This window comes from Rhinolophus ferrumequinum, chromosome 4, assembly GCF_004115265.2.
Source record: "Rhinolophus ferrumequinum isolate MPI-CBG mRhiFer1 chromosome 4, mRhiFer1_v1.p, whole genome shotgun sequence".
Taxonomy (NCBI): domain Eukaryota; kingdom Metazoa; phylum Chordata; class Mammalia; order Chiroptera; family Rhinolophidae; genus Rhinolophus; species Rhinolophus ferrumequinum.
Genome location: NC_046287.1, coordinates 45,413,841 through 45,430,006, shown reverse-complemented (window position 1 = coordinate 45,430,006; position 16,166 = coordinate 45,413,841). Strand labels below are relative to the sequence as shown.

At 40.3% G+C, this 16,166-nt stretch overlaps 2 protein-coding genes across 2 annotated transcripts in view; both read right to left on the bottom strand.

The window, feature by feature from the left end:
• PCCA (propionyl-CoA carboxylase subunit alpha) overlaps positions 1–13,128 on the bottom strand; it is a 341,190-nt gene extending 328,062 nt beyond the window's left edge. Inside the window, exon 1 of the mRNA XM_033104125.1 lies at positions 12,981–13,128. Within this exon, the coding sequence (XP_032960016.1) occupies positions 12,981–13,085 (105 nt within the window). The 5' untranslated portion in view covers positions 13,086–13,128. The remainder of the gene's footprint in view (positions 1–12,980) is intronic.
• LOC117021262 (60S ribosomal protein L39-like) lies at positions 7,909–8,147 on the bottom strand. The gene has a single exon (XM_033104124.1). It carries the CDS (start codon positions 8,145–8,147, stop codon positions 7,992–7,994), a length of 156 nt encoding a protein of 51 aa, XP_032960015.1. The 3' UTR covers positions 7,909–7,991.
• Positions 13,129–16,166: the final 3,038 nt, after the last annotated feature.

Below are 16,166 nucleotides of genomic sequence, written 5' to 3'. Positions count from 1 at the left end.
TGAAGACAGGTCTTTCTTTCTGATCATGGCAGAATAAGAATGTCACATACCACACAGAACTTTATATAACATAAAACAAGTCTTGGCTTTCAAGCAGCTTCCATTTTAAGTGACCAGAAAATAAATCAATTTTTATTTGCTGATGTCTTGAACATGGTTTCTTATTTTTTTTCTGGTACAAAAGCGGTTTGGCAGATAAAAGGGAAAAGGTAATACTAATAGAAATCAGGTAACCAAGTTCACTTCTAATTCATTGTTTATAAATGTTTGTGGGGAAAGCATACCTTAAGGACTTAAAACATTAAGAATAATCACTAATAAAAATTATAGGCAAGGTTTAGGAAAACAATTTACCCAATAGTCACTGATAAAGCCAGACCCAAAAAGGAGGGGGTAAGCAAAACTACTACCTCCTAGAACTTTCTAAGAGGATAACAACTCAAAAAAGTTCAATGTTTTTGTAGCAACATTTTTAAATGAACTCAAGGATTTATACAATTATTTTTTAAAATATCAATTCCCAAATTACAAAATGTAACCTTTACATAAAAGTGAAGATAATAGATACAAAAGACACATTTTACAAAATCAAGCCTACACTACCAAGTAAAAGACTAGTGAACAATGAACTGAGCATGGGAAGAAAACTATTACTCTGTCCTTTTAAAGAGCAAAACTTACTCTCGTATCCCTGCACGCATACCTGAGTTCAAGAGTATTAGCCGTTATTGTAAAAATAAGAAAACTGAGTCTCAAGAATTTTAATTTTTCACAAGTCACAGGGCTAGGCTGTAATGGTTACAAGATTTAAACATAGGCCTGTTAAAAGCATTCTGAAGTTATTTTTTATTTTAAGATAAAAATAGTGGCACCTCCCACATTAACACTAATGTCTATGAAAAGATATGGTTTGGGGTGAAAAAACTACAGTGTACTAAGAGGATCGGACCATTCCGTATGTGTTCAAATAAAAATTCAGTCTTCCACTGCCTTCAGCAGTATAGCTATAATTTAGCAACTTTACTCTTACATCCAACTTACTAGGATAAAGAATATTCCTTCCCCTAAAAAGCATGTCTTATGTTGACAGCCTTAGCCAATACAGAAAAATTAGGAATGAGAGACAAAAGCTACCTCGAAATTTCTCACATTTATACTGCTGCAAGGTAGCACCACGACATTTACACTAGAAAGCGTAGAGCGTACCAGCTTCCTAGCAATGTAATAAAATGGAACACAAAGTAGTTTCCACTTTTTCTCTAATACTGTAAGGTACATAATGGTCTGTTGTGGGAATATGTCAACACATCCTTTCACAAAAGGCAAAATCATACATATGTCTTTAATCACTAACAAATAAAGAGTATAACTGATTCCTGGTGGAAAAAAATCAACTGTGAGTCTTCCATAGACAAAACACAATCTGGGACAGACATTTTAAGTATTCTAATCAGCTTTGGAGAAAGAATAAACAGTGGCGTTTAGGTCTGGGGAAGGGAACACTTCCAAAAGCACCATACCACCTGGGAAAGAACTCTAGGAGAGGAAGTCAAGAAACCTCAATTCTAATCCTAGCTCAGCCTGACACTATTTCTACAACTGGAGCAAACCACTTTTAAACACCTTTGCTCTCTAAGAAATTCAAGCTTAGATGACTTCTCTCTAGGGTCCCTTATTAACCTAAACCACTATTATTCAAAAAAACAAAGCTTAGTAAAAGGGTATCTAACATATGCAAGCATTTGATGATTGTTGAAGGATATGCAGTTAATCCCAACCGAACGTGTGGGCCAAGAAGATAGAGGCACGGATTTCACTTACTGCTGAACTACTCTGAGAATAACAAAAAAAACAGAAGAAAAAAAAAACCACGCAGCGCTACGTGGTGGAAATAGAGCTAATGACAGCTGATATTGGAACAGCACAGGGGTTAGGGATGTCCAACCCTGCACTGTTGAAAATCCGCGTTTAAGTTTTGACTCCACTGTGGGCCCTCGCATCCATGTATTCAGCCAACCTAAGACGTTTTCCATCTGCGGTGCGAATGCCAAAAGACTGTTTTCAATGCACGGTTGGTTGGATCCTCAGCTTTGAAACCGCCATACAAAGGGACAACTATATTTCTTGCAAAAAGCTCCACGTATAAGGACCTGTGCGGTTCAAACCTGTGTTGTTCAAGGGTCAGCTGTACATAGATTCTAATAAATATGAATTACACATTAGGTTTCTAGGATACCTTTGGAATAAAAACCTCAGGATTCTACTAGATGGGCTCATGAAGAATAGACTGAGTTACACTTCATCCAACAGGAGATTTCTGAATCCCAGAACGATTCAGAAATGTCTAAGCCACCAAGTTCTAAGAAATGTTGGGTTGGCTGACTCAATGTATACTACGTTTCCTGTCAGGAAACTACGAATAACATAAAACATCTATGCCACACAATTCTTAAAACTAAACCAACTCTGTTATAAGTTACACCTGGCCAAAATGTAGGAAACCATGTAGCACTATACCTAATTGATCAGAACCTTTTTGGAATCTTATTAGTATTTAAAAATACTTGGTTCTGAAGATCTTGGGGACTATATTTTACCACCATTATCAAAAAAGAAAGCATACAGCTTTGTACACATGTGAATTGGTGATAATCTGGTCCAAACTTTTAAAAACCATGGATGTCCCTGGTCAGCCAGGTAACTAGAAGTGAAAATGGTACAAGCAGACAAAACTGTAAGAGCAGAACAAGTACTAAGGAGAAACAAGGGCTTGGGCCTTTCCCACAGTGAGTATGGATTGGTTTGTAGTTAGCCCCATAAACACTCTCTTTGTTCCTGTTTACTCCTAGTGGACTTTCATGGAAATTCAAAGTTATAAAGAATATAGGTCAAAAATCAGACAGTTTTGTAGAACTACAACATAATTTTTTTTCCCCTGCAGGGAATAAGTTGGCAGAAATCTTCTAATTTGGACTTATACACAGAATTATGTTTATTATTCTTCGTTAAGCATATAACTGGCTACAAGCCCAGTCCAAAATTCTTTTAAGACACTTCCTAGCAATGGGAGTTCTAGAGAAAACTTTAATCAACTCCATTTATAAAGACTATTTAGCCTATCATAGTCAAAAGGAGAAAGGTCAGCATATGCAAAATGACTTCCCAATAACATACTGCATTAGTTATCTTCTGCAAGAATAAAGATTTCCTATATTTTCCACACTTAGAAAGGAAATGCCTGCTAACACATGGGAAGTAGCATGACCTTCAGAGTCACAAGACCTGGGTGAACTCTTTGCTCTACTGCTCCATAGCTATGCAACATTGAGCAAATCATTTCTCTGGACTCCTGTTTCCACCTATAAAATGTAGGTGATGACATCTCCCCTGCTTTCCTACAGACTTGTTAAAAGGATTAAAGGAGACTTTATAAACTGTAAAGCACCAAAGAAATGTAAGGTATTATACACAAAAACTAAACCTAATTATGCAGGAAAAATCCCCTTCTTTCCTAAAATCATACCAGACCATTGGGAGTTACCTTTAGAGTAATAATGTAGTAATTAAGAGTTCTGCTCTAGCCTCAGACAGATTTTGACCTGGGTTCCAATGTTGGCTCAGAATTTCTTAAATATACAGGACATTTCCTCATATATAAACTGGGTGTAATAACAGTACTTATCTAGGACATAGGAAGCTATGAGGATTAAATGAGAATGTATAAAATGCTAGCATGGTTTTGCTATACTAGAATAAGCATACAAAGTCATCTAAGCTTTTTTAACAAACAAAGGGTGAAATATACAGCTTTTAGACAAACTAGATACCTGCTTCCAGCCATTGGAAATGGAGAAACGAATATCCTTCTCTAAACTAAAATAGAACCTACTTTCACATTCTAAACTTGACCTCATGTGCACAGCCAAAACTGGTAAAATTCAGTAGCGATTATCTTAAAGAACAATTTCAACACTAGATCTGCAAAAACTACGGTTGCTCTCAACATATCCACAGTGGATTCAAGTGAATAACAGTAAAACCATTCTGTTAACAGGTTAATTCCTTATCAAGATGCACTCTGCTTTGAATAAGAAACTATCTTCAAAACTGAGTCAAAAGAGCCATAAAATGATCTTACCAAAATAAAACTAAACCTTGGTTAGTGCTTCAACTTCAAAGTGTCCAGGTAAAGATCCTCTCTTCCACATTTCATTACGCAGAGCTAGGGAGCATCTGCTGAGTACTTATTTCAGCTTTTCAACAAACCCAGAGGGACCTTTTGAGGGAACGCCCTCTGAAAACACTAATCGAAGTCAGGTTTTTTCACTTAATTAAGCACAGCTTTTTCTTTCAAATAGACATTAACTATGTATTTAGTCCTCAGGACCTCACTACCATGTTTCCTCGAAAATAAGACCTAACCGGAAAATAAGCACTAGCATGATTTTTCAGGATGACATCTTCTGAACATAAGCCCTAATTTGCGTTTCTTGGAGCAAAACTTCATATAAGATCCGGTCTTATTTTCGGGGAAACACGGTAGCCGGATATCCTAATCTTCAACTTTTTACCAAGACCTTCTGTTAAAAGTGAGGCTGAACACCCAGTATTTGAGGGAGGGGGTCCAATGTCACGATTATCAGGCTCTGCCTCCGTAGTAAGCCAGAGCACCAGGAAACTATACACGTCAACTCTGAAACTTCACTGTCCCACCATGGCTCTTCTACCAGGCCATTCCTCCCCGCCCTGCAGCCCATGCTATTGGTGCCCATCCAAAGCCTCTTCACCAGTCAGCACAGGGTCCCATCGCAGGGGTAATTAAGTAATTAGGCAGTGGCTCACACCTACTTCCTAGTCTGGCCCGTTTGCTTCAATCAGACTGAGGTTCTGCATCAAGCCAGGGAGCTCCCCCTCGCTCAGCCCCCATTCTCAAGTCCAATGACTGACTAACATGGGGTTCCAAAGGCCGACCCCCTCGCCTCAACATGGGACCAATCTGGTAGTGCAATCTGTGCTTCACAACTGGCTGTCCAACGTGGCTGCCACCAGCCACATGCAGCTACTGAGTACTTAAAATGTGACAATTCAAATCCCAATGTGCTCCGAGTGTAAAATACACATCACACTGGAAGACTTAATACCCAGGAGAAAAAATGTAAAAGACCTCATTAACAATTTTTAAGTTCCATGTTGAAATATTTTGAGTATATTAGGTTAATATTAGTTTCACCTTTTACTTAAGTGGTAGATAATTTCAAACTACATTTGCAGTTCGCATTATTCTATCAGTGCACAATCTAGAGCGATGTGTCTCAAGCTTCACTGAGCATCAGCACCACCCGGGGGGCTTGTTAAAACACACGGCAGACCCCCCCCACCCCGTTTCTAACTTGCAGGCCTGGGGTGCTGCTGGAAAACTTGCATTTCTAACAAGTTCCCAAGTAATGATGCTGCTGCCGAGAACCACTGCTCCAGAGTTCCTCAGGGGATGAGACTGAAGCTAGTCTCCAACTGGGGCGCCTTCCTTGCTTAGCTTTTACTCCGCAGCTCTGTCCTGCTTGCTTCACTCTTCTCTTGACCACTGTCTGCACAAAATCCCTTTTCAGGCTCTGCTTCGAGGAAACCGACCTATCCCGCCTCCACGGAACTGTTTTTACACAACTATAACTTTCATAAAGTGCCAGATTAACAGCAACCAGTGAGATGGGAAACATCACTGCATTTTTTTTTTTTTTTTTTGTAAAATGAGTAACAAAGAAGGTACTTATTGAATTGCTAGGACAGGTTTGTTTATCCTGATGAACAAATGCTCTTTACTGTAAGACACAAACAGCTTTATTGCTTAGCGCATTCCTCGTTTCCATTACTATTATGAAGCTCCAACTAGTTTTTGTGCCCAAAACATATAAATTTCCCTTTTCTCTTTTTTACTAAGTTGGTTAATATGGTATAATAAAGGTGCTGAAGTTATATCAAAGTTTGAATCACGGATCTACCACTGAATTGTTGTGTGACCTTGGGTAAGTTACTTAACCTCAGCTGTAAAAAGGAGAATCATTTGAAGGTGATTTGATGATCAAATATGAACACAGCTCTTTTCTCCTTTGCCATTTTCAGTTAACCCCACAATCATCTATCAACCTGAGAAAGTGGTTTCCGAGGACTTCCCCTGTCCCACACCCATTACATGACCCCACAAATGACAAATAAGATCAACCATCCTCTGTATGTTATAAATTCAATCCAAGTTTTTTAATGTAACTATTGTCTTGATCTTCATGCTTCAGCCTTCCTAATCTCTAAAACACCACACTCAGGGGCTTAGGTCAGTGACTTCAGGGTCATTTTTTTTTTTTAATTGAGATATAACTCACACCCCATAAAACTCATCCTTTTAAAATATACAACTCAGTGGTTTCAGTATACGCGTATTCACAAAGTTGTGGAACTATCACCACCATCTGATTCCAGAACATTTTTTCATCACCCCAAAAAGAAACCCCTTAGCTGTTAGCAGTCCCATCCCCACTCCCAACCACTAATCTACTTTTTGTCTCTATATCTGCCTATGCTAGACATTTCGTGTCAACAGAGTCCTACAACATGTGGCCTTTTGTGTCTTCCTTTTAAGGGTCCTTGGTTCCTCTCTTTCCTTACATGTCCCTTCTAACCCAACAGCAAGTACTATTGGCTGTAGTTCCAAAGAACATCCCACGTCTGACCAGTTCTCACCAACTTCAGTGCTGTCACGCTAGTGCGAGTTACCACCATCTCTAGCTTGAACTTCCACAATGGTCTCCCGGCTGGTCTCCCTGAATCCACTCTTTCCAATTTTGTAAATCCATTTTGTTTAGAACTTTTAATGGACTCTATTAGGATACATTTCTAACATCAGCTCCAAAGTGATTGTTTTACCTTCCTCATCTCCTAACATTCCGCCCTCATTCACTCCACTCCAACCACACTGGCCACACCACCTCTTCATGAAATTACGCCAAACTCAACCTCACCTCAGAGCTTTTGCCTGGACCTTCCCTTAGAAAGCTAGTCTCCCAGATTGTCACATGGCAAATGGGTCAGTTTTCTGTTCAAATGCCACATGCTCAGAAATGTCACTCCTGTTTCCTTAGGTAGCCCCCATCCAACCCCACAACACCGCTTTATCCCATTATCTTTTTTTCCCTCTCAGAGCAATTACCACTCTTTGACCTTATCTATGTATATGAATACTGTCAGTCTCCGCTATTCAAATATAACCACAATGAAAGCAGACATGTTTAGTATTATGGCCCCAGCACTAAAGAGTATCTGACACAAAGTAGGGATACTGGATTGACTGGTGGCCCCAAAATGATGTGTCCATATCCTGGAACTTGTCAATTTGACCTTTTTTGAAAAAAGGGTCTTTGTAGATATATTAAAGGATCTCGAGATGAAATCATCCTGGATCCTGTCATGGCCCTAAATCCAATGACAAGTATGTTTTAAAAAGGAGAGGGCACAGAGGGAGAAGGACGAGAGAAGGCTATGTGAGGGCAGAGGCAGAGATTAGAGTGGTACAGCCACAAGCCAAAGAATGCCTGGAGCCACCCCAAGCTCCAAGAGGCAAGGAAGGAGTCTTCACTAGAGCCTTCCAAGGGAGTGTGGTTCGCTGCAACTTGATTTCAGATTTCTGGTCTCCACAAATGTGAGAGAATAAATTTGTGTTGTTGTAAGCCACCGGGTATGTCCTATGGATGCTGTATTAGTTTTCCTCACTGAAATTATGAGTCTATATCTTCTAACATTTTTTTTTTAGAAGCCTCACATATTTATTACTGAACCAACCTACTAGTGCAGAAACATATTAAAGACAAAACTCATTTTCCCTATAATTTCCCAATAAAACACATCCAACTGTTCAGATAGTAGCGATTTTTTCAGTGCCACGGTTAAGATCCAAGCAACCCTGACACAGCAAAAACACGTGGTGCCATCTCATGTGCGATTCCTTATAGACCCAGCGTGGTTCTTCTCCAATGTCTCCTCTTGGAGTTGTACCTGATTTTATTACCAGTTTTCATCCGAATCCATTGGGGAATGGGCCAATTCTGATTTTGTTTCTTGGCCAGGAAACGCTTGATCCTGAAAGTCTTGTGAGAAGACATGGCGAGGAAGAGTCAGCCGCACGCCCTACGATGGCTGCGAATAAAGAGAGCTAACATTTTTGAAATTCACTTTTATTTTGATCTTATTATACTGATCCCATCACAGTTTATGGTCATTTTTATTAATGAAAAGGTCAACAGGAATTCAAAATAAATATAAACTATTTTTTTTAAATCCTACAATATGCTCATTTTTTTTAAGTATATATTTGCTTCAACTATTGGAGAGTATCTTCAATATAAAACAATACTACTGAAATTATTTTCGTTAAAGACCAAAGACTTGATTAAATTCTTCCTTCAATCTTTATTTTTATTCCCTCACGTCTCTACGCCAGGGGCCAGGGACATGGTGAAGCAGTATGTTTTAGTTTGTTCTGATCTGTTCAGTGCATATCCTAAGCAGTTAGTAGATGCTCCACAAACACTTTTTTTTTAAGTGGAGAAGTATAATTTTTTTTTTTTTTTTTTTTTTTTAAGATTTCATTGGGGAAGGGGAACAGGGCTTTATTGGGGAACAATGTGTACTTCCAGGACTTTTTCCAAGTTAAGTTGCTGTCCTTTCAATCTTGGTTGTGGTGGGCACAGTTCAGCTCCAAGTCCAGTTGCCGTTGTTAGTTGCAGGGGACAGAGCACACCATCTCTTGTGGGAGTCAAGGAGTTGAACTGGCAACCTTGTGGTTGAGAGCCCACTGGCCCATGTGAGAATCGAACCAGCAGCCTTCGGTGTTAGAAACATGGAGCTCCAACCGCCTGAGCCACTGGGCCAGCCTACAAACACTTTTTGAATGGATAGATAACCATATCTCTAGCTAAATGGATGGATGGATGAATGAATGCTATGCTGCCTCCTCTCAAACTGTTCCTTTATATCCTATTGTCTCTTCTTCCTCCTTTCAAATCCTAATTTAGGGTAATAAGATTGAGTTTATTCCATTAAATCCCTTGGTATCCATGGGTGATTGGTTCCAGGATTCCCCACAGATAACAAAAACCTTGGATGCTCAAGTCCCTTATATAAAATGGTATAGTATTTGCATATAGCCTATATTTGCGTATAGGCTACAAAAGAGTATGACTACACATCACTTCGTTCACGTGGATTCAGTGTAGTAGTGTTCAGAATGTGGCAAATTCAAGTTTCGCTTTTTGGAACTTTATGGTATTTTTTTCTGAACCTTTTTAATCCATAGTTGGTTGAATCCATGGCAAAACTCTTAAATACAGAGGGCCAACTGTATTAATTTACCCACTATATCCCTCAGAGTTCACTTATTCCAACTCTTTTACCTCAGATCACTGACCCAAAAACCAGCCAATGGTTTCCCTCTTTCTTCCCAGCAACTCAATATGACTTTTGTAGTCATCTAACTCCAGATACCTAAAATGAAACACTATGTTTCTACAAAAAAAAAAAAACCCTTCTCAAATTTCCTTTTTCAACCCTGTTCTCTCATCTACCCCCATTTTTTAATACAGGAATCATTTAGACAACTAATTTCCTTCACTGTCTTGATCAAAAATGTCACCATGTTTTCCCTTTAGAAAAGGGTTTTACCAATCACTCCTCTATTCTGAACCTCTTAAGAACAAAATAAAATCCAAAAAGCATATGTATAAATACATAAATGTCCATAAGCATTTTATTATACCAGAAACTGGTTTCTGTAATAATCTTAAAAGATTTTTTTCCCCAATGATTATCAGAAATCTATCAGCATGTTGGAAAGATTTACTTCCAGGCAATTTTAAAGTATACAGAAATACTTATACATCTCTTCCTATGACTAGATAAGAAAATCATAGACTTTAGGGAACATAAGACTTACCCATTCGAGCATTTAGATGCATCATATAATGAGACCATCACTCAAATGAGAGACAAAAGCCATGCGTTGTTGGAGTTATACCATCCAAAATACAAATCCTACCTCAGCCAACTGTATCCTTAACAAGTTACTTAACTGCTCTGAGCTTTGTTTCCTGTTATATAAAATTGGGATTTTTTTTTACCTAGTTGTTATGTGGATAAGACGTAATATATGAAAACCATATAAGGCATAAAAAGTTCAAAAAACTGTAGCAATTACCATAAACCCAACATGCTGGAGCCACTGAGAAATGTAGACAAAAGGAAAAACTGGGTATTTAAATAGAATGTGTTTAAAAAGCTGACACAGGGTATAAATGTCTAACTATTACATTGTTTTTTACACCTGAAACTAATAAAAAAATTAAAATAAAAAGCTGATACACAAAACAAAAATAAGTAAAGGCTAAAAGGTGAACTCTACATATACCCCAAAAGCAAACAAATTCTGTTAACTGGCTAAAAGAATAGTTAGAATTCTCTAGACCAGAGTCTAGAATTAGCAGTCTGCTTTCCAACCAAATGGTTTGCAGAGGTAGAGGAAGAAACGGGAAGAATAAAATCTTCAAAAGGTTCTGCTTCAAACATAGACTCAGTGGAGCATATTTCAAGTTCACAGAAGAGAAGCACGGAGAGAAGCTAAGCAGCATCTCAAGTTCCCCTAAAGCGATAGTGAACTACAGAGATTCTTCCCACCTCCAGGTGAAATTCTTTACTGGCAAAACATAACTCTCTACTCCAACCAGTATCGTCACACATTCAGCACCTATTTTGTCAAACACTGTGCTAAGAACACAAAAATAGACAAGATGCAATCACTGCCAACACGTTGAAAGGAAGAAACCAGGTAAGAAAAATCAAAGCTTCTATATCATACAGTAACTGTATAATAAGTGCATTTACAGTAAGTACAGTAACAAATTTGCTCTCTCAGACTCTCCAATCTAAAATACAGCAGTGTAATCCCTCCTACCTCCAACATGAATGGCTTCCCATTGCTGTAAGCTAAAGACCAAACCTAATAGCATGGGCTACAAGGCCCAATGTGGTCTGACTCCTATCTGTCTCCCCAGCACCATCTAGCCTCAGAAGGCTTTTCTCAGTTCTTCTATCTTGTCATGCCCTCTAGCCACAGGACCTTTGTATATGTTATTCTCTCATACATAACACTCATCTCCTCTCTCTTTGCCTAGAAAAGTCACTTTGCCCTTCAAAAGTTGTTTCAGTTATCACTTCTAAAGGAAAACACTCCCTTACTTTACACAAGCAGTATGAGTAAGAGCATAGGTCCTAGAGTTCCAAATCCTCGCTCTGCCACTTACGAGTTCTGTAGTTTTGAGCAAGTCACATAACACCATGCACCTCAATTTCTTCATCTGTATATGGGGATTATATTGCTGTTGTGAGAATTGAATAAATTAATTCAAGTAAAGTATCATAACAGTATGTAGGGCACAGAGCTCAATATCTCGACTTGGTCAAATCCCTCCATTCCATTTTCTTACAGCACCAGGACTTCTCCTCTAACAGCATTTTACACTTATTTGCCTCTCCCTAATATACTAAAATTTCTAAGAGAGCAGAAACGATATTGTTCCCTAGAGATGGTACACAGGAAGTACTCAATAAAGATTTCTTGGAAAAATTGCTGAAAGGAAGAAGCTGAGGCCCAACTAAGTGACTTGTCTAATATAATACAACACTTCATCTGTGTGACTCCAAAGACCATGCCTTTCCAGTACACCATGCTGCCTCCTATGTAAATACATCAGTCTGACAACTGAAATTGATGTGGCCAACAAAGATTAAAAGATTAAAGAATGGTAAAAATTACAAGACACAAACAACATCATGCTCTTTGATTGTCAGCATTCTGACGTTGACACAAAGGAAACACAAGTGCAGGCTTACTTCCATTGCCATGATCAGCTCCAGCTCTCACATTGCTCACCTGGGTTCCCTCCTCTTTACAAGAGTAGGACGGGCCAGATCATCTCTAAAGTGTCGTCCAATTCTAAATTTCAGTGACAATAAATCAAGTCATGTGGCAATTTTTTAAATATTTTTTAAAGGAAGTTTAACAATCAGACTGAACCAAATGACAGGTGGTTTTCAGGGAGACCTTCATTTTAAAGAATTTGTTCAAGTGACTTAATAAACCCTATTCACAAAGTAAGCTAGGTAGTCTTTGCTTAGAAATTACAAGTGACTCCATGTTGAGAAAAAGTGTTAACAGCCACACACAAACACTCCAACATATGAGTTCAGGCTGCCACCGTGAAACCCTAGGACATACAGAACAGTGGCGAAAATGTGTTTAAAATGTGTTTTAGAACAGTACAAAATTCAGGCTGAACAGAACATAGAAAAAAGATAAATTCACAGGATGCATATACAGTATACTAGGATGTAATGCAATCAAAATAGGCTTTCAACTCAAATGTAAAAGATAGTAGCAATCCTGACATCCTATACTTTAAAACTTGAGAGAAACTCACTTCTGCTGCAATCCACAGCGTCCCTTCAAAGCAGGAAAGAGGCAAGAGAAAACGGAAACTGTAACGACCCTTAAAAATACACCCTGGAAAGCTTAAGCCAGAGCCCAAAGACACAAGATCGTCTGCACGAGAAATGCAGGTACATTGCTGCCAGATGGCTGTCAGCCACTCCCAGAGAGAGAGCAGAAAACATGCCTGCTGACTCTCCGGGCCCCTCTGCCACCCAGGATCCTCGGAGTAGTACTAGCTGCAGCGAGGGACGCCTACTCTGCCCTTAGTCCAGCGCGGACTCCAGAAGGAAGGGAGTAAGCGGCCCGGACCTCCGCGGAATTGGGGCCGCGGATGTCGCCCGGGAGCCATCCGGGAGCCACCCGGGCGCTCTCTCCCGCACTGGCCACCGCCAGGCGGAGCGGGCCTGGGAGACCAGTGAAGTCCAGGCCCGAGGGGAGTCTTGTCGCTCCTCACCTTCAGGGTCCACAGCGCTGCGCTCCGCATCAGCTGATGCGGCGATCGCTGCCCACGCCGTCCCGCCGAGATCAGAGATGCTGCGCCCACCCAGAGCCCCGCCATTGTCGCCCAGGCCTACCGGCGTTCTGCTGACCTCTCACCCCTCCGAAGGGGGCGGAGAAGGGGAGAGGCACTGCTTCGGCCAATCACGAGCCAGCGATCGGCGGCCCCGCCCCCTGCCGTGCAGGAAGGGTAGGAGCTGGTCTGGCAAGTCCTCAGGAGCTGCGAGCCCCGCAGCTGTAAAGGCGCGCGCTGGGACCCCGAGGGAGGCGGGAGGGCAGGCGGGGCTGCCGGCGGGACCCGATCCCGGGAGTGAGCGAGGCGGGGAAGACTCTGGAGTTCTGGCAGCAGTTAGTCCCCGCCTGTTTGAGGTAAGCCCTATACTATACCAGCGTCCACTCTGCAGCCGACATGCAGCCAGGCTACTCAACGCCAGGGAGTCACCTCTACCCGGTGATCACGCTGCAGCCTTGAGTGTTCTAAGTTACAGACATGTGCCCAAACTATGGTCTTGTATGTTTGAAGGCATACATCGCAAAATATCAAACAAACTAAGGTAAGGTTTTGGACAAGTGCAGTAACATACAGAAATTACATTCTAGGTCTAGCAATCAGAGATGCGAGCTCAAGTCCCACCTCTGCCTCTATAATATCTGTGTTTTTGAGGAGCATTAGCCATAACCAGTCAGTTTCTATCCAGTCAGTTCTGACCAGAGTCAGTTTCTGTTGCTTGCAAACTGATGCTTGCAAGCAGGCAACTTTATTAGTACAATTACTGAGGGCCAGACCTTGTGCTACATGTCTCAAATTCTGTCTCATTTAATCTTTTTTCTAATTTATTTAAGTTTTTTTTCTCTTTTCCCTTTCCGCCGCCCCTCACCCTTGCCTGCCCTTGGTTCAAGCCATCGTTTCTCAGTCTATCCCTGGCCCATGCTGGTATTATGAGCCTTGAGCTCCCCAGGGGCTGTCGGTGGGGCTGCTCACAGCAGCTCATGGCAGCTTACGGCAGCTGTCGCCGGCCACTCATGATCAGGATGGCTGCCGGCCACTCATGGCAGCCCACAGCAGCTCATGATGGTTGCCAGCCACTCAGGGCAGCTCCAGAGAGAGCTGTTGTTCAGTCTTAGCTGGAGAGGGGTGCAGCTCACTGGCCCATGTGGGAATCGAACTGGCCACCGCTGGGGCATTAGGAGCACAGCGCTCCAACCACCTGAGCCGCCCGGCCAGCCCCCTAAATTCTGTCTCATTTAATCTTTAGGAGAACCCTAATGGTTTATATATTATGCCCATTTTGAGAAACTGAATTTATGGAGAGAAAGTCACTCAGCTAGAAAATGGTTAAACTAGGTTTTGAACCCAGGTTGTGTTTAGGGACTAGGCTTTTGTTTTATTTTGGAAATTTTTTAACATACACCAGAGGAAAAAAAAGCAATATTATAATCACCCAAGCACCCATCACATAGCTTCAATAAATTAACATTTTATCAACCTTGTTTCATCTATTCTCCCTTTTTATTCTTTGTTGGAGTATTTTAAAGCAAATCTCAAACACCAGGTCATTTCACCTATAAATAGGCCAGTAAAAGGGGCTCTGCTCTAACTATTTTGCTACTCTTACAGAGTCACCTCGAGCGAGTTACAAAGCTAAGAATGACCTACAATGTGTTACAGCATGGCAAATGCCAACAGAGATACAAACAAAATATTTGGAGGTATCAGAAAAGTGACATTTAATGGGACTTTAAAATGTAAGCAGGAACTCCCATGACAGACAAAATGAAAACGAGTATCAGTTTCACAGGATTTCTCATTTTGTATCCAAGACTGGAATCATTTCCTACTGAGGAAACCTGCTTTTCTTTTCTCTTGCTTTTTCTTCCTCCAATTTTTAACCCTTTGGATTGGTTCTCTTTAGATCCTGTCTGTTTTGTTTTACAGAAGTTCTTTTCATGAAAGGCATTTGTAGCAGAAATTACTTGTTCCAATCATATCTATTCTCCACTCATTCCTTTAGTAAGAGAGTTCCTGAGTTTTAGATAAACACATGGCCACATAGCTAAAGGCTGCAATATCCAGCCTCCCTTATTAGAGGTGTGGCCATGTGACTAAGGGCTGGGTTATGGAATGTAAGGATTGTGCCCTTAAAGAGTAGGGGCAAACCGTCTATTTGCCCTTCTCTCCTTCCTGAAAGAAGATATGCTGGTTGGTGCTGGAGCAGCCATCCTAACCCACAAGACAGGAGCCCTGTGTTGAAGATATCAGAGCAATAAGATAGGAGGAGCCCAGGTTCCTAACACCACGGAGCCATCTTATCAGCCTTCTTTCGCTAACTTCAAACCATATTACAATGCTATAGTAATCAAAACAGCACCTATGGTATTGGCATAAAAACAGACACAAAGATCAGTGGAACAGAATAGAGAGCCCCAAAATAAATCCATGTATATATAATCAATTCATGTATAACAAAGGAGCCAAGAATATACAATGGGGAAAGGACAGTCTCTTCAATGAGTGATGTTGGGAAACTGGACAGCCACATGCAAAAGAATGAAACTGAACCAATGTCTTACACCATACACAAAAAGTCAACTCAAAATGGATAAAAATTTGAACATAAGACCTGAAACCATAAAACTCCTAGAAGGAAATATAGGTGGTAAACTCCTTGACGTTTGTCTTGTCAATGATTTTTTTGGATTTGACACCAAAAACAAAGTCAAGAAAAGCAAAAATAAGTTTTGGGTTTTGTTTTGTTAGTTTGTTTTTAGCTTTACTACATCAAACTAAAAACTTCTGCACAGCAAAGAAAACCATCAACAAAATGAAAAAGCAACCTACAAAATGGGAAAAAATATTTGCAAATAATATATCTGAGAAGAGGCTAATAGTTAAAATATATAAAGAACTCACATAATTCAATAGAAAAAAGAACAAAACAATCTGATTAAAGCATCAGCAGAGGAACTGAACAGACATTTTTCCAAGTAAGACATACAAATGGCTAACAGGTACATGAAAAGGTGCTCAAAATCACTAATCATCAGCAAAATGTATACCAGACCTACAATGAGATATCACCTTTAGAATGGCTGTCATGAAAACGACAAGAGATGACAAGTGTTGATGAGAATGTGGAGAAAA